A 26,748-nucleotide genomic window follows, 5' to 3' on the forward strand; every position below is an offset into this window, starting at 1 on the left:
TCGATCATATCCGAGGGTTACAAAATCCCCTTCAAAAGGTTTCCCATACCTCTACAATCCCTTCCAGACATCTCACCCAGTCAAAGGGATTTGGCAAGTCAGGAGGTTTCAAAACTCCTGGAAAAAAGAGCCATCCAGACAGTACCGGCAGACCAAGTAGGATCTGGCTTCTACTCAAGATTCTTTTTGGTCCCCAAAAGGACGGGAGATTGGAGACCAATACTAGACCTAAGCAGACTAAACAAGTCTGTCAAGAAGGCAAGATTCCGGATGGTCACGCTGCAATCCATTCTGCCCTTTCTGGGCAAGGACAACTGGATGTGCTCTATAGACCTTCAGGATGCGTACTATCACATAAAGATTCACAGACCCTCCAGAAGGTTTCTCCGCTTTCGGCTAGGAGCCAGTCATTACCAATTCAGAGCACTGCCCTTTGGCCTCACTTCAGCCCCCAGAGTGTTCACCAAATGCATGGCAGTGGTCACAGCTCACCTGAGACGTCGAGGATTCCAGGTGTTTCCTTATTTGGACGACTGGCTCCTCTCCGCCACCACCAAGCATCAGCGTCTTCGGTCCAGAGACTACACCCTACAGCTTTGCAAGAAACTGGGAATTTCGGTAAATTTCGAAAAATCCTCTCTGCTGCCTTGCCAATCTATCACCTTTATAGGCGCAGAGTTAAACACTGTCAAAATGTTAGCCAGGCTAACAGATCAAAGGATTCTGGACATCCAGAAATTTGTTCAGCTTCTGTTACTAAGCAACAAGATCAAAGCCAGGTTTGTCTTGAAAGTTCTAGGCCTAATGGCTGCGGCCATTGTTCTTCTTCCACTGGCTCGCTTCCACATGCGTCTCCTGCAGTGGATGTTATTCACGCAGTGGTCGTACCACGATCTGCCTATGAGACACGAAATCTTGGTAACACAGTCGTGCAGGGCTCATCTACGATGGTGGATATCTTCCCTCTTCTTCATCAGGGCCGACCCTTTGTTCCCCCTCCAGTTGCCACAGTCACCACGGATGCCTCCCTGATCGGGTGGGGGGGGGCATTATCAGGGCAGGATGGTCCACGGGACGTGGCAACCCATAGAATACCACCTGCACATAAATGTCCTGGAGATGAGAGCAGTGCTTTTAACGTTGCAAGCCCTCAACGACTTTCTTCCCACGGGGACTATTGCAGTACAGACGGACAACATGTCCGTGGTCTGGTACATCAACAAACAGGGCGGAACCAGGTCCTATCCCTTATGTCGAGAAGCTCTCTGACTTTGGCAATGGGCGATCGCTTCTCAGCGGTTTCTGATAGCAACGCACATCCCCGGCAGGTCCAACCTATTGGCGGACAGGCTAAGCAGATCTATTCTAATGCCTCACGAGTGGTCTCTCAATCAATCTGTAGTAGATCAGATTTTTCTGAAGTGGGGCACCCCTTGTTGCGATCTTTTCGCTACCCCTCAAAACAGCAAGTGCCCAGATTACTTCACACTATTTCCCCTTCCAGGCCAACCCTTGAGAGACTCTCTAACCCAGGATTGGCCTCGGGGACTTCTTTATGCTTTTCCTCCCTTTCCATTGATTCCACAAGTCATTCAGAAAGCCACCGTTTTGAGAGCCAAATTGATCCTCATTGCTCCATATTGGCCTCGACAAATTTAGTTTCCGTCTCTACATCATCATCTTCTGGTGCAGCCCTGGCATCTGGACCCAGTTCCGGATCTTTTGATCCACCAGTCGGGTCAGCAGCACCGGGCCATTCATTCTCTCAACCTCACTGCTTGGTTGCTCCACTTCCTTCCCTAGCCAGGCTACCAATGATTTCTGACTCAGTCAGAGACATTTTAGTGTCTTCTTTAAAGTCGCCCACTAGAACTATTTATGCCAGCAAGTGGCCCCGTTTTTCAATTTGGGCAAACGCCAGAAATATTGATCCTTTACCGCTCCTGTACATTCTGTTTTGGATTTCCTGGCGGAGGTTTTTCATTCAGGATCTTCGTCATCTACAGTCAAAGTACAACTGGCTGCTATTTCCAAGTATCATGTTGGCTTGCATGACAATAACATCATGTCTCATAGGTTATGCAAGGCCTTTTTAAGAGGAGTTTTTCTCCTAAAACCGCCTTTGAAACATCCTCCTCCGCAATGGGATCTAAACTTAATGTTGGCATCCCTAATTCTACCTCCTTTCGAACCGTCTGCTACGTGTTCTTTAAAGTTATTGACGTGGAAAACTATATTTTTACTGGCTGTTACTTCTGCAAGAAGAGTTTCTGAGATTCAGGCCCTCTGTATTCGTTCACCTTATCTGGTTTTTCATAAGGATAGGGTTTCGCTTAGAACTAACCCTTCCTTTCTTCCCAAGGTTGTATCTCAAACCAATATTAACCAATCTATTGATCTACCAGTTTTCTTTCCTAACTATTCTGACAGAGCTGAACAGAAGCTGCACTTTTTGGATGTTCATCGTCAGCTCAGGTACTACTTGCATAGGACTAAACAAATTAGAAAATCAGACCAATTGTTTGTATCCTATGCAGAAAACAGGTTAGGTCTTCCAGTTTCTAAAGTGACCTTATCTAGATGGTTGACTTCCACCATTTCCTATGTGTACTCTCTAAGGGCAAACAACTATCTTCTAAGCCAAAAGCACATTCGACCAGGAGTCTATCCACTTCTGTAGCCTTTCAGGATAGACTTCCCATTGACACTATTTGTGCAGCAGCTACTTGGGCCATGCCTCATACCTTTGTGTCTCATTACAAGTTGGATTTGGCCTCCAGAGATAGGGCCAGTTTTGGTTCCACAGTTCTCAAGAGTCTGTTCCATTGAGCCACCCGGGATACAGGTGCTAGGGACGCGGTCCCATCCAGCAAGAATGAAGGTGAGATTGACAACTTAACATTTAGAAGTTATGTACCTACCATAACGTTCCATGTTAGTTGTCTTCTCTCGCCTTCTTTCTTCCTCCCTCCTTCCCCCTGGCCTGGACAGATCTTGGAGAGTTCCTATTAGATTGCTTCCTCTGGAGCATTGTTATGAGGACTTCTTTTAGGAACCATGGTTCCTAATTATGTTAGGATAGTCTTTAGCAGGGTCAGTTAGCTGCCAAACGAGATCTGAGGTAGTTCCGCCTTGCATCATGGGATATAGGGTTGCCTCGAGCTGGTAAAAGGAGTTCTCGAGCTAAAGCAAGTGCCGAGTCGGAGCCGAGGATCGGCTCCGAACCCATCCAGCAAGAAAGAAGGCGAGAGAAGACAACTAACATGGAACGTTATGGTAGGTACATAACTTCTAATTAAAAGATCCCTCTTCTCCTTGGGATTTAAACATTATTTTACAATCTTTAACATAGTCTCCATTTGAACCATCAGCTAAGAGTGAACTAAAATTGTTGACCTGGAAACTATCTTTTTAGTGGTCATTACCTCTACTAGAAGAATTTCAGAACTACAGGCCCTGTTATTCAAGCCTCCTTACTTGATTTTTCATAAGAACAGGGTATTCTTACAAACCAGTCTCTCCTTTCTTCCTAAGATGGTATCAGAATCCAATATTAATCAGGTTATCAGCCTTCCAGTTTTCATTCCAAGTTTCTCAAATAAAAGAGAGTATATGTTCTACCATTTGGATGTTCCACAAACAATTACAGTTTTATCTACATAGAACCAAAAATTTGAGGAAATCAGAACTGTTATTTGTTTCTTTTTTGGAATTAAAATTAGGCAAACCAGTTTCTAAAGTGACTTTAGCTAAATGGCTAACTGATTGTATTACCTTCGTTTATGAAAAACTGGGGTTGTCTTTACCAAAACCACCAAAAACTCATTCCACCAGATCTGTGGCAATTTCTTCAGCCTTTGCCTTTAGAGCTTCATTGGATGATATTTGTGCAGCCAGAAAGGCTAATTATCATACCTTTATTGCTCATTACAAATTGGATCTGGTCTCTACGGGAAGAGCAGCCTTTGGCACAGCAGTGTTCAGGAATGTCCTTTCTTAGAGTCCTCCGAGGATATAGGTAGGTGGGGGACACTGTCACAACAATTTAGGAATGAATGAAAATGACAGCCTCAGATAAAGTTATGTACTCACCATAACGTTCCATCTGTGTTATCTAGTTTCATTTTTCCTCAACTTCCTTCCCTCCAAACCCCCTCCATACTTGACTTTTGGAAGAATTGAAAGATACTGAAGGAACCAAAGTTCCTTTATTTGAGTTCCAGATGCTGTTGTTTTAGCAGGCAGCAACCAAGCTCTGAACTATGTTAGGTGACTAAGGCATCATGGGTAAAGGAGAAGCTCGAGAGTTTCAGTGTTCCACGAGTTGGCGAAAGAGTCAGTCAGATCCGAGGGCTAGATTTGAACCCAACAGTTGAGGAAGAATGAAAATTGACAACACAGATGGAACATTATGGCGAGTACATAACTTATTTTGTATTTCAGAAGGTATTCTGTTTGTATCTCTTCTTCCTTTAATCTTCCTTCTGTATCATTTAAAGCAGTTTCTATGTCTGTAATTTTAATTTGGTGTTGCTGAATCATTTGTTTGAGGATGTATTTTTGTTTTAAGCTGTTTTTTCCCAAATTATCAATGTTCTCTAATCCATCTATTTTCAAAGATAATTCCTGAAGTATAGCGATCACCTGTTGCAAGTAGTTCTTTAGTGAGGAGTCTGCATGGGCATGCTTTGAATTGCTTATCTGTTCTGTTAGCTGGTAAGTCTCAAAAGTATTTTGACAGGAAATTTTTGAAGAAAACTTCATGAGTTTTGAAAGTAAGTGAATTAAGTATTTATTAAGTAATTTGTGAAGAAATGTTTAATAATTTTTTTCCTGAGTATATTTAAATATGCTGCAGAGCTCTGAAAGGATGCTGTTTTCAGTTAGCCATCTAAACTCTGCCCTGATTATTATATTTTTCATAGCAGAATGGTTTACAAAGTACTGCATGCTGTACATACAGCACAGTTATTTAGAACAGTGGGTATCTACCTGGTCTTTTTTTAGAAATGCATCTTTGTAAGACTATATTTGTAAATCTGCTAGATAGGCTCCTCTAAATATTTCAACAAAACAATGCGCTTTGGATATGCTCTGTTGCTGACTTTTAAGCAGCATGCCTGAGATCTAGACAGCAAGCTAGTTGGAAGAGAATTGCTGGTCAAGGGGAAGGGCTACTAGCCTAAAAAAGTTTTAAATGCTAAGCTGACAGCCTGCAGTTTTAATCCTTCTGGCTGACAAGGATGGGCTTGTTCATCCAGACTGATCATTTTGTTATGTGCTTAACTTATTTACAGTTATGGTAAGTACTTCATGCAACTGTTTGGTAAGTGACTATTACAGGTGGTATCACGGTTTTTATTTCGTACTCATCCTCCTATATGAACTCATTTTGGACATTTAAGAAGGCTGATGCTTGAATGCAGTGGGTCAAGCATCAAGACATACACACAAAAAAAGAGATGTTGAGAAACAAAGGAAATGAATAAAACATATGGATAGGAAGAAGGATGTGCTTATGGGAGCCTAGGTTTCTAAAAAGCATACCATGGTACAGCCTTATCAAAATATGGGTGGGAAAATGAACTGAATGAAGCGCATGCCATGCAAAATTCACCCAGTTAATATAATAAAGTATATATAATGGAACAGTTCTAGAAATTTTGCATAGCAAAATGGAGGGATTGCAGACCTTGAAATAAATGTACATCTAGGGAACAGTGTTCACATCACTTCATGGTTCACAGTGGGGGGATGATGAAGGCAGACAAAGGAGGAAGGTAAAGGAATGAGACTATAGACATGTAAATTACAATATGCTAGGTGATTTTTTGAGGAATAAATGGACAAATGGTGAGAGATGGGGGGTATCTTGTAGGTTGGGATTAAACTAAATGGATAGGCAACCATGCACAGGACCCTTAAGAATATGAGGAGACTGAGAAGAGGGAGACATAATTTCATATACTAGAAAAAAAATCAAAAGAAGCAATCACAAAAAATTCTAGAAGATGAAAAGGAAAGGGGCTAACTGAAGATGGAATTATAAAGAAGCTAAGAAAAGGACAACAGAGGTGCTAGAAGGTTCAGTTTAGTCTTGACATGAACCCCTTTTCAGATGAGTCCTTTAAAAAGAAAAACCTTTAGTAGATATAATAAATTCAGTTAACAAAATAGATGGTGTGTGTATATGTATGTATATATATATATATATATATATATATATATATATATATATATATATATAGTTTGGCTTGAGGTTATCAAACACAGATAGTAAGAACAAACATACAGAAAGTTGTACATAATTACATAAACATATTTACAAGAATCAGTAATGAGCAGATAAACATAATACATTTTTATAAGAATTTATTTTAGAAAGGAAGACTTAAATCATGGATGATGGATAGGATTACAGTATAATAACAGTTGTCATTTAACACATTGTCAGATCCTACTATTTATTAGTTGAATCTTCAGTTTTTTAGAAAATGATTGAAGCCATTAATTAGCCACCATCTGAGATTGTTGGCTCTCAGTCTGGCAGTTGGTACAGTGGATTAAGGCTATGAGCTGTTAACCACTACTTCTTGTGCTACAGGGTTTGATCTCTCAGCCTTCATTTGTCTACTGTGTGATGCTGAGCAAGTCAATGAACCAAACAAAGCTTTGGGGCAATGAGAATTTGAGCTAGGCAATTTAATGGTCTCCTGGACTGCATACTTAGTAACTACCTATGTACCTAAACAACTTGTTAAGTGTTTATTGTTGAAAGTAACAATGTGTGCTAGTTCTTAAAAGGAGAGGTACCCTACCCTGTTTTGGCCTAAGTCAAAAAACTATGCAGACTGTCTGAAATCCTTGTCTCTCTTTTTGGTATGATGCAAGCTACTAAAAGGTAACCTCTGCCTCATATAGAACCTCAACAGACCCTATCCTGTCAGCTCTATTAGACATTTAAAAGTCCAATGGCAGAGTGTACACCTGCTCAAAGGAACTTAATCTCTTCTGTAGCATAACTAGAATATGTTGGAGGGATAGGTTTCTTTCACAGACAATACCTCTTCTATGGAGCAGCCTTCCAGTGTTCATAAAATGAAATACTTCTCTTACTCTGTTGAAATGTAATTTGGATGAATGGATGAGATGGGAAACTGCAAGTTCACCCCCCCAGTTTAGCAATCATGTCCCTCATTGGTAGAGGCAATGAGTCAATGTCCTAACATATCGTTGTTCTGCCCCCTTGGTTATTCATGTGCAAAATGTATAAGCTAAACACTACAATGGGAGTGTTAGGCTAGGCTTCTTAAAATCATCACACATCAGTGGCCTAGTAAGCACCTATGAATCTATGAAAAATGGCAAATGAGGTTTAAAACATTAAAACTAAGTTGTACTTTACTTGGGGTCCAACAACCTTGAGATAAAATTCCAGTTGAGATGAGCCACATTGAGTAGTGTAGAACAAGAACAGATATTTAAAGTGACAGGAGTATGCTGTAGCCAAAGCCATTAAACTACTAAGTTGTTTCCTTAGAAGACTGAATGAAGAAGTAGAAAGACTGTTTTATCACTTCTTTTTCAGCTTTATCAAGATTATTGCATAAAGTTCCATTGCCCATGAAGAAAGGAATAAATCAAGCTAATTAACACTATCCAAAGGAAAACTACTGTGTTAAGGATAAAACTAAAATTCGACAAACATTTACAAGTAAATATAGAAAAACAAACCCACAAAAAACTTGGTATGCTATGCCGCCATAATTGTTATATCTCTCCTTCCACTAGGCTTATACTAACCAATACTTATCTCATCCCACCCTTCCTATATGGTGCATCTATCCTCACCAACCTGCAGTCCTCCCTCAAAACAAAACTCTCCTCTTGCTATAACAAGATATCAAAATGTGCAGCACATCACAGAGCCATTTCTCACCATTGTAATTCTCTTCACCAACTAAACTGGCTTGAGCTACCTAACCTCCTCACTTATACCCAACTCATCCAAGCACACAAACTCATTTACAACCTCTCTCTTTGTCCCTCCCTTGCCACTACCTTTGAAATGTATGAACCAGAATGTCTTTTGAGATATAATTCCCAAATACTAATTAAATTGCACAAACCCACACGTCCAGCTGGAAATCACCTAATGTCGTCCTCTCCTGCACGCCTCTGGAATTCTGTACTATCTCCTATCTGCATCACCAGCAGTCTCTCATCATTTAAAACCTTGCTGCACTCGCACCTAACTTCACAATGGAAGTGCTCCTGTTCCCATCCTACCTAATCCTTCTAATACCACTTCCTACTCTCCCAGAACTAAATACGCCATCACTGCCTCCTATAATTCCACAGCTGTATTAAACTATTTGACCAACTATTTAAGTTACCCTGTGCTGCTACTTTTTTTTTTTTTTTTTACACAAGTGTTTTTTTATTGCTGTTTTACAAGCTATACTGATGTATTCTATCATTGTTATCCTTTTTTTATTATATTTACTTTGTATTCCTATGAGATAATCTGTAATGTAAATGTGCAATGTGTACTATGTATTTGTATTTTTCTGGAGCTTTTCTCCCAGGACTCTATTGAAAATGGGCTCCTTGTGGCCCAAATGGACTATCCTGGCAAACAAACAGCAAATAAATAAAATAATAAATAAATAAATAAATAAAAGTTAGTAGGACACATTTGGATGAGCTGAATCTGTTCACATTGAAGAAAAGATAGAAAGATGGAACATGACATGGGTACATAAGACCATGAAGGCACAGTATGATTAATTAAATTTAAGGAAGAAAGAATGGAGGAAGTGGGGAAACATCTTTCATTGTGAAGGAGCAGACTCCAATTCAGGCATTGGAAAGTACTGTTTTCCTAGTATATAAACTAAATAAAATAGTTACCACCTTAAAGGAGACCTAGCATAAGTGGTGGACTATGAATAAATGCAATAACTGTCAGCTGCAGTGCACTACTTGCATGGAACACAAATAACTCAATAACCCAAGCAACATAACAACAAAATATGCCATACAGACAATCTTCTATTTTTCTGAAGTCATTAATGTGTAATGTAAATTGCTTTTGCTGGAGGAAACAGCTTTGTCATGATTATATCTACTTTTGAATCCTTATTGTTTTCTTATTTCTCTTTTTTGTCCTCTCCCCTACCCCCCACCTCCAGATCTCTCTATTCGACTTTGTGTGTGTGTGTGTGTGTGTGTGTGTGTGTGTGTGTGTGTGTGTGTGTGTGTGTGTGAATAATTCTGTTGTAGAAACAACTGCAGAGAATTTTTAAGATTGCCCTTTTATGGTTATTTCACTAAATAGATAGTCCTTTTGACTGCTAAGAAGCCGCAGTTATTTGATTATAGGCTAGTATCTCTACCGGTAATAATACTAACTGCAAGCACCACTTTCTCTTTATCTGGTGTAGTTTATCACATCTTGATATTTCGAGTTATATTCACTAAACATATTTCCCTGAAGTACTGTTTTGCCAAAATAAACCATACTAGAAGAGAAAATGTAAGCAATGAGCTGCTTCCCCTACCATCAGCATCAGTGTGGGGCAGTGAACAACCTAGCCTTACAAACAGAGATGGTCTTAGATTGATTGAGTCAACTGGGCACACTAAGGCTCCATATGTCTCACTGTAATCTGCGGTCCAGAACCATAGCTAAAAAAGTCTTCACTTTGAAGACTGGAAAAATGAAAAAGGGTCTTTTACTTGAAAATGTAGCAAACTCCTTGCTACAAATATGGCAAGCATCTTGCCACAGTCAAACTGCCACACATTGAATACTTCAGACACTACTGTAAATGCAATATAGGCATTTTATTAACAAAAAATAGTACTACACTCCTGCACCTCTGGGACCTGCTGATCATGACCCTTGACAGTAAGAGAAAATGTCTTCACCTTGAAGGCCAAAGGGCAGAAAAATCTCTTCTACTCCAAGACCATAGCAAACCTCTTGCTAAAAGTAACAAACAGCTTGTTCCAGTTAAACTACCGCACACTTTCCCCTTTTTTGTATAGAATGTCCCTGATTGATTTTGCCTCATATTTTTGCAGTGTCCCTCATAGAATGTTTAATTTTCTGATCAATTACTGTGGATTACAGTCAGTCAGTAATGTCAGGCTTTAGTGTTTCATCCATCATATTTGGAAAATGCATGCTGATGCAAAAAGGTTGTTTTAATTTGGCAGGTGTGCTGCAAATGCAGCATTGGTTTTCAAGATTTGGCATTCATAAAAAATACTGGTACCATACCTTTCAACTGTCAAGAATTTTGCAGAATGTCCAGAGTTTTGCCTCATATGTTTGATCTTTTCCTCATAAAATTATGGTTTTTCCTAACAAATCACTGAGGCTGGAGGAGGTGAAGCTGTTGTGGCTTGGAGTTCCCAAGCATGTTTCAATTTGGGCTCAGCAGTTTGTAAGACCTGCCCTGCATGCACATATTTATAACAAAATCCATCACTGTTGCATCTTGTCGGCAAACATCTCTATATTTTCTGTTGTGTTTGTGCCTAAATGAACTGTTTTCCAGATTTTTTTCACATGAGATTTAGTTTGAGGAGTCATGTTTGTCTAAAGAATGTTTGAAAGACCTGTATGACTCTCTTATTTGATGACTTCCTTTTTTTATAGGTGAATGCTCACTTAATTTTTTTATGTATGTAGTAGATTACAGTATGTATAGAAGAATTTCAGCTGTTCATTTTTGTAGCATCTCTTTGATTTTACTTTAATTTTTTGTTTGTTTTTGTGGTACTGCTACAAAGGCAAGTGATACTGCAGCATATTGATGGACAGTTATTGCTTGTTACTGTTTTAGAATGACTAAACAGTTTCTGCGGAATCTCTGCAAACAGCACAAGCTTTATTTGACTCCGTACCTGAATGATACGCTTTACTTGCACTACAAAGGTAAGTTATATTGCAAAATGTTTTCTGTACTTTGTTACAGAATGTTAGAGTACAGTGAGGTTGCTAAACTAGTGTAGAGTGAAGGTTAACTTCACACTCGAATGTCTGTAATATAGTTTTCTGTTAGCTGTTTCAATAAACTTGAACAAACGTGGCACATGATAGGTATTTCTTTGATTCAGAAGCAAACTCTGGATTAAGAAATTGAGGTTTGTTGTGAACTCTCTTCTTGAAAAGTCTGTGCTTTATAAGGAATGGTGTCATAATTAATTTAGTGCCTTACTTAGTAATTAATTTGTTTTACATAATCTATATGTTGAAGGTCTTGTTAAGAATTGTGAATGCTACCGTTCTTTTGAAAAACATTATTGTGTCTGCTTCTGTTTGGCATTTTTAATCAAGATGACAAGAAAAGTATAACAGATTTTAGCAGAAAAAAATGCATTCTAATTTACAATTAATTATCCAGTCTAGATGGATTTAGTTGCAATTTCTATAGAAAACAGCTTCAGTATGTAAGAATTTCAGTGACTCCTGATGATTTCTTAAACTTTATTCCATTATTTATTATTTATTTAAATTGTAAGTATGGTTTGAAATGAATGAATCTAAATATTTTGACTTTTTTACACTGGATATAGTCTCTTCTTACAGCTACATGCAGTGAACTGATGTACAAGCTTTTATATCCAGTTATCTCAGTTTTCTGATTTTTCTAATATTTATATTAACACGACATGCTTGCTTTTAATTTTGGATTTATCTTTGATGGCAAATTTTATTGCAGACTTCCAGAGTAGCTCTGAATATTCCCATTGCCAATATGTAAGCTTATATAGTACTTTCCAACAGACAGGATAAATTATTACTTTCTAATATTTTTGGAGATTTTATTTTTATGTGCATTATGTGAATAATGTATTTTTTAATTTGACTAGTGACACAGTTTGGTTAATTCAGTTTGTTAGTATTCTAAATTCAACCCCAGTATTTATAAACTTTCTTTGACAAGTCATTTTTAATATAAATTTCTTGGATATGCAGATTATTAGAGAAGACCAAAGCAATTTGAAAGCTTATATTTTTAAAACACCTACTAGGCAAAACGTGTTTACACCGTAAAAATTTACTTACTAACAGAAATGTATTACAAGGCCAGATGAAGAGAGTTTTCAGATTTATCAAGAGTGATGGCACTGCTAAGAAAGAAATGGAAAATATGTTTGCTCATTTTATAAGACATAGTTATGTGTATAATGATGTTAGGAAATAATCATCAACTGGACACCGTAGCTTCACTGTATCTCTGTTCTCAACTCTGAGATGTGAAATTGTTCTCGCCATTCATTCTTACAGATGGGTTTGGAGCCATTCCCTCGGCTCCGAGTCGGCCTACTACAAAGCTCAAGGTCTTCAAATAGCTCGAGGCCAAGTCTTTATCCCATGATGCACCTAGAGTTACCTCAGATCTAGTTTGCCGCTAGCTCGGGCCAGTAAAAACCTTACTTTTCATTGTATTGCAAATGTTGTTGATATTTCTTCTAAAAAGTAGTTATAGTTAGTTAGTTAAGCTCTTACAGCTTTCTCTGTAGTTTCCCTTTACCTTGTGTGCCATTTTCATAGCTTAATATTTGGCCTTGTTTTTTCTTAGGCCTATTTAAATTCTGAGTAAAAAAACTGTTTAAACTGTGACTTTCTGTCACATTTTTCTTTGAAATAGTTAGTATTATGTGCTTAAATAGTGACCTTTTGTCACAGCTTTATAGTTATTAGAGTTAACTTTATTAGTGTATAACTTGGTTGTTTGTATTTAGATAGTGTCTTTTGTCATTACTTGATATTATCTGATTGGATAAATAGTGTGTGTGTGACATGTTAGCCATAGTTTGAAGGTCTTGTGTCTTTATATTTGGCCTGTTTTTCTTAGAGGGCTTATTGATATATTTTATTGTTGTTGGGTGTGTCTAAATTTTTGTCAATGGCTGATAAGGACAAACACCCTAAGTCAGTGTTTAAAAAATGCCCTAAATGTGGGCAGAAAATGTCTGTCACTGACAGTCATGTCAACTGTGTTTATTGTTTAGGAGCATTACATTTGCAAGAAACCTGCTCCATATGCTATTCCTTTTCTTCTCGAGTTCTCCCGGAGAGAAAAAGGAAGCTTATTGATAGGGGTTTACTCAAACATTTCCAGGAGGCTTTGAGTGACCAGGATGGATCCAGTAAGTCCTCAAAGTTTTCCAAGACTTCCACTGAATCGAAAAAATCTAAAAAGTCTGTAACATCGGCTCCACAGGTCTCTGAGCCGACTGTCTTATCTTTTCGGAGCCGGTCCCTGGTTTTGGAACCAGTATCCAAAATCTCCATTATTACAGTCAGTACCACCTTCGATCCATTCATCTCAATCTTCCATTAGCTTCTCCGATTTGGATGTGGATCGTGTGGTGCAGAAGCTTTTACAGGCATCGGCCTTTGCAAAATTTTTATCGGCTCCAACCCAGGCGGCTTCAGAGCCAAAGACCCTTATGCCAGCTTTAACTCTTCCTCCTCCGAGCCATACCGTTCCTTCGGAGCCAGAGGAGTCGGACTTGTTGATCGTGGAGCCTTCTGAGCCGATGCCTGCTCCAGTGTCTTCAGCTCTATTTACTCTGATGTCCTCTGTGTCAATCGAGGACTCTAGGAGCTGACGCTCTCTGGTCGGGTCCAGGGAGGATAGTTGAACCGACTTGTTGGCTCCGACTCTGCCTCTCGGGGCTTCGGTTCGGATGAGCTTGGCTCCTAGCTCTGGCTCAGAGCCCACTGTCCCGGCGCCGGGGGTATCGATGGTTTCCTCGGATCCGTCGGTCCCTTCTCATTGGAGCAGAGGTGCCTTCGAAGCCATGAGGAGTGTTATGTCTCTAAGACATCCTCGACCTCCGATCTGGCTTCTTCCTCCCCTAAAGTGCCTGTGTCTGCTTCTGCTTCACAGATCCTGGCCAAGCGTAGAGACCCAGAGCCTCAGGAAGCCCCATTGGGTGGCCCATGCTCTTCTGAGACCTCACCAGAAGCCCCCACTGATGAGGTTCCCAGGAAGAGAGTTTGTAAGAGGAAACATCTAGACTCCCCACAGGAATCCCTGACATCTGATACTGATTTGGATGAATCAGAAGGATCCCCATGGTCCCCCTCTGAGGATGTCTTATTTGCTGAGATACTAAAAATCCTTAGGCAGAGAGATGATTGGTAGTACACAAACCCTACTGAAGACGAGTCCGTTCTCCTTAAGGCTTTCGGGTCTCAGCCTCTTGGGTGTCTACGCCCTTTGATGAACTTCTGCAGCTGGCCTCACGAAGGGCATGGGAGTCTCTGGACACCATGGACCATGTCCCTAGGAGGCCTAATAAATTCATCTCTGCTGCCCAAGACAAATCCTTCCTGACCAAGGGTGTGCCAGTTGATGACATGGTGGTGGCAACAGCCACCAAAAAGGAAATTTCAGAAACTTCTTCTATCCATCCTCCTAACAGAGATTCCAGGATCATGGATAGATATGGAAAGCACACTTATAGTTCAATGACTTTTGCACTCCGTTCGCTCAACTACCCTAACCCATTTCACGAGACTGCAAAGAGATCTCCTTAAAGAGCTGGGAGATTCTCTTCAGGGTATAGTAGCTGCAGGAGCTACAGACAAAGTTGCATCCCAGCTTGCTACCCTTAACTCCATTGTTAACTCGTCCGTGCGCCTCATTTCATATGCAGCTGATGGAATGAGCAGGGCAGCGGGTACAGGAGTTGCTCTTAGGAGATACTGCTGGATGCGCTTGTGTTCCTTTGCGGAGCCGTTCATGTCATCCTTTGTGAATACCCCTTTTGATGGCTTGTCCCTTTTCGGACCCAAAGTTAAGGAAACTTTGACCAGGTGTGAGCAGCAAGGAAAGACTGTGTCTGCTGTCTGAGTCCATTTTCCACACCTACCAGGCCCTTCCCCAAGGATTAAAGGGGAGGGGAAAATGTGGTTCCAAAAAGCCCAAGGAGCCTTTAAGGACACACGTGGTGAACCCCCCTCCAGGGTCAGAGGAGGGGCAGTAATGAAAGACGCCACCCTTGCGGCAGAGGGGGTCTGCAAAACCAGGGCGACAGAGATCACTTCTTTGGGAAGCCGTACCATCGCTCCTGAAAGGAGGCCTGACTGTCCTACTCTGGAGGCAGTTGGGGGTCACTATTCTTTGTATCCAAATGCCTAGTTCAAAATAACAAATGACAAAGTACAGTTGTGTGCACTTACCATAAATGTAGATGTTCGAGTGTCTTCACTGTTGCAGTCATGACTGTAGGGTTCTCCCCTGCCGGCAGGCAGTCCTCGGTCGGCCAGAATCCCAAAGTCTGGGTCCGGCGTCGGCTGTTCAGCCATGCTCCTTGACGTCAGAGTGCCAGGAGTACAAAGCTGACAACCGACGCCATGTTCTCCAGTTTTTCTTGTCCCAAGTCCCAAAATGAGTAAGGTCCCATACCCTTTGCAAATACACCTCAGAAGAATGGTGAATTAAAGGAACCACACAAAAGTAAAAATAAGAGGGGACAGGAGGGAGGGAAACCCAGACTGCAACAGTGAAGACACTCTAACATCTACATTTATGGTAAGTGTACACAACTGTACTATGTTCATCGTGTTTCACTGTTGCAGTCATGACTGTAGGGTAGAATCCCAAAGCAGAATGAAGGGGAGGTGGTCATAAAGTAGAAGGGGCGGCTAAAAGGCCCTGCAAGACTGCAGAACCAAAGCCTGCCCTAGACTTAGAGTAGAGAGGTAGATTGTAATGCTTTGAAAAAGTATGCATTGAACTCCAAGTTGCAGCTTCCAAAATGTCTTTGGTAGGAACTCCTCTGAGGAAGGCAGCTGAAGTGGCAGCAGCTCTGGTGGAATGAGTCCGTATACTCCCTGGGATTTGCTTTCCATGGTGTGAGTAACAAAATCTGATTCCATGAGCAATCCATTTAGAAATGGTCTGTTTTGAAATGGCTTTACCTTGGGAACTTGAAGCATAAGAAACAAACAATTGCTCTGATTTCCTGATGTCCTTGGTTCTGTCCAGGTAAAAACGTAGTTGTCTGTGTACATCCAAGGAATGTAAGATCCTTTCCCCTTTATTTTGAGGAGTGGGAAAAAAAGTTGGCAAGTGGATAGTTTGATTTAAAGCCACTTTGGAAACCACCTTAGGCATGAAAGTAGGATTAGTCCTTAAAGACACCCTGTCTTGATGAAAAATAATATAAGGTTCCACAGCCATAAGAGCTTGCAACTCTGAAACTCTCCTGGCGAGGTCAGAGCTAACAGGATGGCTGTTTTCCAAGATAAAAACTTGATGTCAGAAGTGGCAGCAGGCTCAAAAGGAGGTAAGGTGAGCTTTTCCAAAACATAGTTGAGATCCCAAGCAGGAATGGGAGGAGATCTAGGGGGCCTTAAGTTCTTAGCTCCTCTGAGAAACTGTCTCATGAGCTGGTGGGAAAAGATTGGAGGGTCTGTATTATAATGAGCAGAAATAGCAGAGGCATGTATCTTAATGGAAGAGAAAGAGAGACCCTTATGTAAGAGGTCTGTCAGGTAAAGTAAAATCAAAGGAATGTTAGGAAGAAGAGGATCAGAATCCTGAGCCTGCATCCAGGAACAAAATCTTTTCCATTTTCCTGCATAAGATTTTCTAGTGCTAGGACGTCTGGCTTCTAAAATGACATCAATAACCTGCTTGGGTAGGAGAGAATGAATCAAAGACCCTGGATTAACCAGGCCGCCAGGCTGAGAGTTCTGACATGGGAGTGTAGAACCTGACCCTGGTGTTGGGACAGAAGGTTCGGAATCTGTGGTAAAACCCAAGGGGGCTCCAGACAAAGGTTTTTCAGTGTTGGGTACCAAAACTGTCGAGGCCAATTTGGGGCCAGCAAGATTATCATCTTGGGCTTGTCCTGTTTGATCTTTAATAAAACCTGTGGAAGAAGAGGAAGAGGCGGAAAGGCATATCCCGAGAGGTTTCTCCAACTGAATGATAGTGTACCCACTTTCCAAGCTAGTTTGTGGAAAGTCCTGGTGCAAAAAATCTGTAGTTGATGATTGAGATGGGATGCAAAGAGGTCTATGTGAGGACATCCCCAGACTGCTGTTATCATCTTGAATATTTCGGTGTCCAGCATCCACTCGTGTGGGTCTGAAAGGTTTCTGCTCAGACTGTCTGCCAGGAAGTTTTGCTTCCCTGGTAGAAACTGAGCTTGAAGGTCCAGATTGCAAGCTAGAGCTGTGTTCCACAGATCCATGGCTAGTCTGCAAAGGGGCTAGGAATGAGATCCCCCTTGCTTGTTTATGTACCACATAACTGTGGTGTTGTCTGTTCGTATCAGTAGTTGTCCTGGTTGTAGAAGATTCCTGAAGGCCAAAAGAGCTTTCTGAACGGCTAACATTTCCTTTAAATTGATATGCAGGTGCTTCTGATCCTTTGTCCAAAGGCTCTGCAGGCAGTTGCCCCGAAAATGGGCTCCCCATGCATAATCTGAGGCATCCGTGGTTAGTATCTGAGTGGCAGGAGGCAGACAGAAGGGTTTTCCTTTGTTTAGAGTTACATGCCTTGGACCACCAAAGGAATTCCTTTTGAAGACAAGGCAGGACGGAGATCAGTATGTCCAAACTGTGGCAATGCTGAGACCATACACTTTTTAGGTACCACTGTATTTTCCTCATATGTAGTCTTGCATATGGTACGAGAAGGATGCAGGTGGCCATGTAACTCAAAGCCTGCAGGAATCTCCTTGCAGATAGCCGAGTTAAAGTTGCCAAGGTTTTGAAAGTTGAAGCCAGCTGTAACTGTTTTTCGTATGTCAGAAATGCCATCTGGGTTGTTGTGTTTAGAGAAGCACCCAGACAAATTATCTGTTGTGAGGGTGTCAAATTTGACTTTTTTATGTTTACAGTGAATCCCAGGAACTCGAGAAGATTCAGAACAAACTGTAGATGCTGGAATAAGACATCCCTGCTGTCTGCCTGAATAAGACAGTCGTCCAGATAAGGGTAAATTTGAATTCCCTTGAGTCTGCAATAAGCTACTACTGGAGCCAGGCATTTGGTGAAGACCCTGGGTGCAGTAGACCATCCAAAGGGCAGCGCAGAGAATTGAAAGTGCCTCGATCCGGCCTTGAACCTGAGGTATTTTCTGCGTTCCTGCCTGATGGGAATGTGTAAATATGCCTCCTTTAAATCCAAAGTTACCATCCATGCATTTTTGGTCAGCATTGGAAGTAGCTGCTGTAGAGTAAGCATCTTGAATTTTGGTATTTCTAGAAAAGTGTTCAAGACTGACAGATCCAGAATGGGTCTCCATGAATTTTGCTTCCTGGGGACTAGAAAGAGCCTTGAGTAAAAACCTTGTCCCATCTCTGAAAGTGGAACTAGTTCTATGGCTTTCATAGCCAAGAGAGCTTCCATCTGGTTTAAGGCCTCTGTCCACTGATGTTTTGGAAGATCTGGCCATCCGCTTTGGTAGGGTATGAAAATGGAATTTGTAACCTCTTGAAACCACATCCAGAACCCACTTGTCTTGGGTTATAAGAGTCCAATTTAGGTGAAAAAGAGAACGTTTTCCTCTGAGAGGGGCTTCCAGGCAAGAAGTTCCTGCAGCCCAACCGAGAGAGTCATTGAGTCTGTTTCCTATGAGCTTGTGACCTGTCCTCTCCTCCCCTAGGGGTGGAAGCAGTCCACTGTCTTGGTCTATAAGAGGCTTGTGTTTGAGGCCTTCCTCAGGAGCGTCTGTATCTACCCCTCTGAGGCCTGTCTGAATTGGGAAAGGACCAATTATTTGTAGGCCAATTCCTACTAAATCTGGGTGGCTGTACTTGTAAGAAATCTTTAACTGTTTGCATGGATTTTGCATTGTCCTCCATCTTTTTAATCACCTCTTCAGCTTTAGATCCAAACAAAATATTATGCTGAACAGGAGCATCCAATAATTTAGCTTTTACTTGATCTGGCAAATTTTGTTCCTTTAACCATGCATGCCTTCTAATTACTGTGCCAGAGGCAGCAGCCCTACAAGAAGCCTCCAAGGCATCAAATCCACAGTGTAAACCATGCTTCCCAACTTGTTCAGTGGCATGCATTAAGTCATGTAATTCCTTATCTGTACAGGCGGAAATGGAAGTTAGCTTTTGTTTTAATACAGACAGGAGAAATAGCTGGTATTTCAGCATATGATACTGACAGTTTAAATCCCTAATATATAAAGTAGCAGAAGTGTACACTTTTTTGCCCCATCTTTCTAAAGATCTGAAATCCTTCTCAGTGGGAATGGGTTTTTTAGCAGAAGTGGCCTTAACTCCCTTAGGACCCTGAGAAATGGTTTCAGGGTCAGCAGAAGGGTTCTTGTATAAAAACTGGTGGGAATCAGGAACCCTGTAATATCTGTCAGGCTTAACAGGAGCTGGAAGAAAAGAGTCAGGGGTTAAGTTAGCCTCCGAAAAAGCATCATCCACAATATCCAAAATAGGAGGAATAGCCAGGGGTCTATGTTGGGGAAGAAGAAGAAAATCCCTTAGTCTTTTCTTAGATTCCGAATACTCCTGTCCTTCCCAGTGGAAATGTTCCCTCATTTCATGCAAAGTTTCCCCAAAAGAGAAATCCTCAGGGGGAGAAGCTGAAGGAATGGATTCCTCAGCATCAGAATCCTCATAAGGAGGGAAAGAATATTCCTGGTCAGAAGAAGAAACTGAAGAAACAGAAGCCTGATCAGAGGAATCATAATAAACTTCCTGCCTTGGCCTTTTATCTGGAGGGGGATGCGAACCCCTAATCATAGTAAGTAAGTCCTCCACCATTTTAAGTCATTGTTTCTGTGACTTGGGAGCTGGATCAGAAGAGGCCTGAGTTGCAGTCTTTGATCTGGAAAGAGTCTTTGCCTTTGTCTTTGGCTTTGCCTTTATTAGAAGCTGAGTAGGCCTAAAAACCCCTTTGGAAGCTGGTACCTGCACAGCGGCTCCGGACCCATCCGAAGGAGCATTGTCCGAAGGTCCTGCAACAGAAATATTCAAAGGCCTAGTTGGCTCCTCGTGGGAGTCCGTTTCGGCCATCGGTTCCGAAATGGCCGACGACAGGGGCTGCAAAAGCGCCTCACTGACGACGGCCGAACCTGAAGCTGGCTCTGCTTGAACGATATCGTCAGATTTGGACCTCGGAGGCCTGTCTTTGTCCTTGTGTTGTTTGTGAACTCCGGTAGCCGGAACCGTATCCGACATTTTGTAATTAAAATGCCTACCGAAGTAATGAAATGCAAAATCGTACCTCCGTTTAATTGTACGTTGATTGAATCTAGCACAAAACTGACAACTAGCTACGTCGTGGTCAGGGCCTAAGCAAGGAATACAGTAAGAATGAAAATCCTTATGAGGTATTTGCTTCCCACATGAAATACAATTATTAACTTTTTCTGACATCGGACTGGAGCAAGAAAAAAGCTTCCCAAATGGGGTACTTAGCTTTGAGTAGGAGAAGAAAGCCTTTGGACTGAAGTTTGTTCAGAAAAGATTGTCAGGAGTCAGCTGACCGGCACTTGCGAACTGCTATCACCGCACGGCAAGAAAGACTGGAGAACATGGCGTCGGCTGTCAGCTTTGTACTCCTGGTGCTCTGACGTCAGGGAGCATGGCTGAACAGCCGACGCCGGACCCAGACTTTGGGATTCTGGCCGACCGAGGACTGCCTGCCAGCAGGGGAGAACCCTACAGTCATGACTGCAACAGTGAAACACGATGAACATCTGGGTACATTTCCAGAGGATACTTCATTCCTTTCACCACACCTTCTCCACTGACGATGAGAATCCCAGATGTTCCACCCAGTTACTGGGAACAGGCAACAGTAGAGGTCCAAACGTTGCTAAGAAAGAGTCATCCAACCAGTCCCAGCAGACCAGACAGGATCCGGAACATACTCAAGATTCTTTTTAGTTCCAAAAAAGACAGGGGACTGCAGACCTATGTTGGACCTCAGCAGGCTAAACAAATGTGTCAAGAAAGAGAAGTTTTGAATGGTCTTGCTTCAGTCGATACTTCCCTTTTTAGGGAAAGACAATTGGATGTGCTTGATAGATTTCCAAGATGTGTACTACCACATAAAAATGGCCAGACCATACAGGGATCATCTGCGCTTCTGGCTGGGAGCCAATCATTACCAGTTTTGAGCCTGCCCTTTGGTCTCACTACAGCCCCCAGAGTGCTCACCAAATATATGGCAGTGGTCATGGCTCACCTGAGACTTTTAGGATTCCAGGTGTTTCCATACCTAGACGATTGGCTCCTCACCACCACCACCAGGCATCAACTCATTCCAGCCAGGGATTCCACTCTGTGACTCTGCAGCCAGCTGTGCATTACAATAAACTCAGGAAAATCTGCCTTGTCGCCATCGCAACATACCATTTTTATTGGCGCAGAACTGGACACCACCACCACCACGCTAAGACTTCCAGTAGAAAGAGTCTTACTACTCTGTTAGCAGGTCCGCAATCTGATATCCAAAAACAAAGCATCAGAAGTTCTAAAGTTGTTAGGTATGATGGCAGCTGCAATTCTGGCCATACCGCTGGGTCACATGCACATGTGGATACTGCAATGGCTGTTGTTCATTCAATGGTGTTACCAAGAGCTCCCCATGTCTCACCTGATAATGATCATAAACTCTTGCAAAAAGGATCTTCAGTGGTGGTTGACCTCACTTCACGATAGCTTGTCCCTTTGTTTTACTCCCACCAGCAGCCACAGTGACCATGGAAGCTTCCCTGATAGGGTGGGGGGGCATTTTCAGGGAAGGACAGCCCAAGGCACATGGACCAATCAAGAGAGACATCTGCATATCAATGTCCTAGAGATGAGAGCAGTACTTTTGGCGTTGCAGTACTTCCAGGACTGTCTTCCTCTAGGTACGATTGCGATTCAGACAGACAACATGTCAGTGGTCTGGTACTTGAACAAACAAGGAGGAACCAGGTCATATCCCCTTTGTCGTGAGGCCTAAGAATATGGCAGTGGGCTTTATCCACCCAGCACTTTGTTAGTAACGCACATCCCGCCGAAATCCAAATGAAAGCAGACAAGCTGAGCAAAGCAAGTTTGTTGCCCCACGAGTAGTCCCTCAAGAAAGAAATAGCGGACAGGATATTCTGCAGGTGGGGCCAGCCTTGCTGTGACCTTTTTGCCAGTTACATGAACACAAAATGCAGAAGCTACTTTGCCCTGATTTCCCCCTCCGGGAGAAGGCCCAAGGGACGCACTCATTCATGATTGGCCTCCAGGTCTCCTCTATGCATTTCCACCAATCCCATTCATACTCAAGGTTCTACAGAAAGCAAAAACCCTCGAAAGGACCATCATTCTAATAGCCCATCATTGGCCTCATCAGATTTGGTTCCCCTTTCTTCGACTTCATCTTTTGGAGGACCCTTGGATTCTGGACCCAGTTCTGGACCTTCTGACGCGCTCATCGGGGGAACTTCATCCCTCTCCGCAGTCCCTGAAGCTGACAGCTTGGCTCAGGTTCCTTACCCTTTCCAGTGAGACAAAGCAAATTCTCTTATCCTCTCATAAATCCTTTATGAGGAAGCTATACCTTAGCAAATGGAAAAAATTTTCTATATGGGCCTCTAAAAACAATATTGATGCTTACCAAGCCCCTATGGCCTTCATTTTAGAGTTCTTGACTATGATTTTCAACAAAGGAGCTGCAGCGGCAACAGTTTGTGTTCAGCTTGCTGCCATTTCTAATTTTCATCTTGGATTCGAAGGATTGAATATTATGTCATACAAATTATCCAAAGCCTTTCTCAAAGGGACTTTTCATCTCGGACCACCTGTGAAATCTCCCTATTCCCCATGGAATATAAATTTTATGCTTTCCCATATTATTCTTCCTCCATTTGAACCAGCTTTCTCATGTGACCTCAAATTTTTGTCATGGAAGACTATCTTTTTAGTAGCTATTACTTCTGCCCGCAGAGTGTCAGAGCTTTAAGCCTTGTCCATTAAGCCTCCTTATTTGAATTTCCATGCTGACAGAGTATCACTTCGAACAAACCCCTCCTTTTTGCCTAAGGTCTGCACTGAAACTAATCTTAATCAAATTATTGATTTGCCAGTTTTCTTCCCCAGTCACTCCAACAATCTAGAATACGTGCACAAACTTGATGTTCACAGAAAGCTCAGATTTTACTTGGATAGAACAAAAGATTTTAGGAAATCTGAACAGCTTTTTGTTTCCTTTTCAGACTCCAGGAAAAGTATGCCAGTGGCTAAAACAACTCTGTCTAAGTGGTTATCTGATTGTATCACATTTGCTTATTCAGCTGCTCATATACCCTTACAACGTAAAGTTAAGATTCACTCCACCAGAGCAGTGTCTACATCCTCTGCTTTTTCTGCCAGACTTCCTATAGATAACATTTGTGCAGCAGCCACTTGATTAAGACCTCATACCTTTATCACTTATTACAAAGTTGACAGGGCCTCCCTTTGGGTCTACTGTCCTGAAAAACATACTCCCATGAGCCACCTGAGATAGATGGTGCTTGGTACACTACCCATCTGTAAGAATGAACGGCGAGATAGAACAGCTTCACATAAAGAAGTTATGTACTTACCATAACGTTTCATGTGAGTTGTTCATCTCACCTTCATTCTTACTTCCCTCCCTTCTACCCCCTCCTGGGCTTTTAGAAGACCGAGATGCTGGATCCATCCTGGTTGCTCAACCCTTCTATACTTTCTCTTATGGAGTGATAGAATGACATATGGTATTATTATACGCAGCAAACAAGATCTGAGGTAACAGTAGGTGCATCATGGGATAGGGACTTGGCCTCAAGCTATTTAAAGACCTTGAGCTTTGTAGTAGGCTGACTCGGAGCTGAAGGATCGGCTCCGAACCCATCTGTAAGAATGAAGGCGAGATGAACAACTCACATGGAATGTTATGGTAAGTACATAATTTCTTTTTCAATAATACAAGTCACCCCTCTGAAAATTGATCTCCTTCCATCACCACATATCCACTATTGTAAGGAAGTCTAATTTCTTTGCATAGCTTATATCTGAAGGTGTGTCCAGATTCATGGAAGCAATTGGTTCACTTTATTTAGCACTCATTAGGCCAATTATTGAGTATAATGCCCCTTTCAGTATGCATGTGCCCAAACATTTGTCAACTTGAATGACCGCAGCACTTTCTCATTAAAAAAAAAAATCAAAGGCCTAAATCATAAGAACCATGCAGTGTGCATCAAAGCCTTGTCTCTGTTCTTGCTATCATACAGGCTATTGAGAGGTGATGCCTGCTGCACGTACAGATCCTCAGAAGACCTTATTCTGTCATTACGTTCAAACACCCTAGGTCAGGGTTTAAAAAATGTCCTATTACACATTTGCAAGTCTAGTGGTGTCATAAAAAAAACAACCTTAAGGGACATAAATCTTTTTTTTTTTTTGCAAAATTAATAGGACATCCCGGAAGGATAGATATGTATAATAGAGAATACCACTCCTATGGAACAGTCTTCTACTTCACATAAAGCAGAGTGCTTCCCTTCACTGTTTGGACAAATGGATGTGTAACAACAAATTCACCCCTGGTTTAACACCATTAGCCCTCATAGATGGGAAAACATACCATTACCCCAACATGCACTTGTCTGCCCCATTTTAGATATTCATATTGCAAAATGTAAGTGCTAGTGATTCCCATGTGAATGCAAGGCTAGGCTTCTTAAGATCCTCAGAGAATCAGTAGCCTATGAAGTACCTATGAATTTATTAATCAAAGTTTAGAGTACCATAAATTTATAATAGGAGCATCAATATGATATGTAATTTAATATAATTAAGACAAATTGGAATGTCTTAATTATGGCTGCATATATTAAAATAATATATGTGCTGCTCCATTATTTGCTTTTAGTAACGTGTATAAATTAATGCAACAGCTCTGCTATGATAAGATAAAGCATATTTTTGCTATTAAAATTGTGAGAGCTGCATTTATTCTATCAGGTTTCACATTTGTACAACCAATAAACAAGACAATATACAGACTGAATTTTCATGTTGATTGGACTAATTATAGTATAGCTTACATTAGTTAGATCTACTGCTAGCTAAATATTTTATGTTGAACAGTCTAATTGTAGGCAAATGAAAATATTCCCAAGTTTAAATGAAGCTTGTAACTTAAAATCTGCTTTGCAAAATAGAAGTCTGACACAGTGACTGTACAATGCATCAAATATTAAATTATTTTGATGAAGTTATTTGGATCAGGCCATATCATTTTAATTATGCAAGGGGACATTTCTAATTAGTTTGTTGAAGCATTTGATGACACATTATACATGAAAATGTCTGCATTTAAGTATATTATACTGGATACATATCTGTTCAGATTTTTTTTCACAAGGAATACTTTGTCTCCTTGATCAGTCTTGGCTGTTGGATAAATACTTTGTTTAACCCAATGGCTACTGTCTTTTTTTTTTTGGCACCCAGCTAATCAGCCCAGTGGCTCCCCTACCCTGACAGTATTGCTTCATTTATTCTGTCATGGTATGAGACAGGTTTATTCATTCACAGGTTTGGGGGTGAGAACTTTACGGTCATAGTGTTCTTCAGCTAGGTCTACTGAGTCATTCATTCTCTGAAGGTGAGTGTCTGTTATTAGGAAGTGGGTGGTGTGGGCCAGTCTGCCAGTCAGGTGAATCACCCTTCCCTATTCAGCTTAATTGCCTCCCTGTGGTAGTAGTGGCTACATCTTGCTGTTGATGCGTAGATGGAAGAAACATGTCTTCATATACATTAGTCACTATGACACAATATTAGTTCCACACTGCAGTACAACAGGTCTAGCTGCCTCCCTTCCCACTTTGTAATGTTGAAGAAACTTTTTACATCTCAATCAAAATGCCAAAACATACATGTCCACAGCTGGTGGGGTTTGGCATTATTGGCCTGAATGTAACCATAAAGACTCAAAAAGTAAAAAAGTCACATACATTTAGAACCTATGTAGATGAAGCACTTGATTGCCTTAAGGGGTCATTTGCATATATCTTGTGGGCCTTCATTACTGGAGGTTTAAGGTATCACACACTGAAAACTCTAGCTTGGCTGAGTTTTTCATAGGTGTGTACTAGGCTAATGGCCCTGGGGCTTTTACAAGCCTAGCCCATGGAAGTGCCCTGGCATTGTGCCGCCCGTCATTAGTTCCCAGTGCTTCTATCAAGTACAGCCACTGGAGTGATCCACGGGGTGAACTTTCTATTTCCTAGCCACTCATAAAGATTTCACTTGAAGAGGGCTAATGAGGTGCTCTGCTTGACATGTATGGGAAGTCTGTTCCAGAGCATGGGTAGTCTCTGGGTTATGTACCTGCCCCTTCAGCATGTTGCGTTGATTGTGGTAATGAAGTTGAGGTCTGTAGAGCATGTGGTGTGGAAGGATTGGGATTTCTTTAGATGAAGCATGTCTAACAGAGCTGGGTCAGACAAGGCTTTGTAAGTCGAGCAGAGATTGGCTCTTAGTAGACAATATGCGACAGAGAATAGCTGGAGTTTTTTTGAGTCTGTCCATGTAGGACATGTGTTTAAGGCCTAGGATCCTATTTGTGAGGTACTTTTGTGGCCTCTTCAGCTGTTGCAGGTGTCTAGTGAGGTGCATGTCAAATGGGGCATTGTACTCTATGATTGATCTAATGAGGGAAGAGTAGAGAGAAACTATGACCTCTTTCTTCCTGGATGCAAAACCCTT

At 41.5% G+C, this 26,748-nt stretch overlaps 1 protein-coding gene across 3 annotated transcripts in view; it reads left to right on the forward strand.

Moving 5' to 3' along the window:
• DNAAF1 (dynein axonemal assembly factor 1) overlaps positions 1-26,748 on the forward strand; it is a 1,332,504-nt gene that overhangs the window by 197,409 nt on the left and 1,108,347 nt on the right. For all 3 annotated transcript variants that reach the window (XM_044081943.1, XM_044081945.1, XM_044081944.1), the window contains exon 4: positions 10,857-10,948. In XM_044081943.1, coding sequence (XP_043937878.1) covers positions 10,857-10,948 — 92 coding nt within the window. The remainder of the gene's footprint in view (positions 1-10,856; positions 10,949-26,748) is intronic.

This window comes from Protopterus annectens, chromosome 8.part1 (genome assembly GCF_019279795.1).
Source record: "Protopterus annectens isolate FY-2018-M chromosome 8.part1, PAN1.0, whole genome shotgun sequence".
Taxonomy (NCBI): domain Eukaryota; kingdom Metazoa; phylum Chordata; order Ceratodontiformes; family Protopteridae; genus Protopterus; species Protopterus annectens.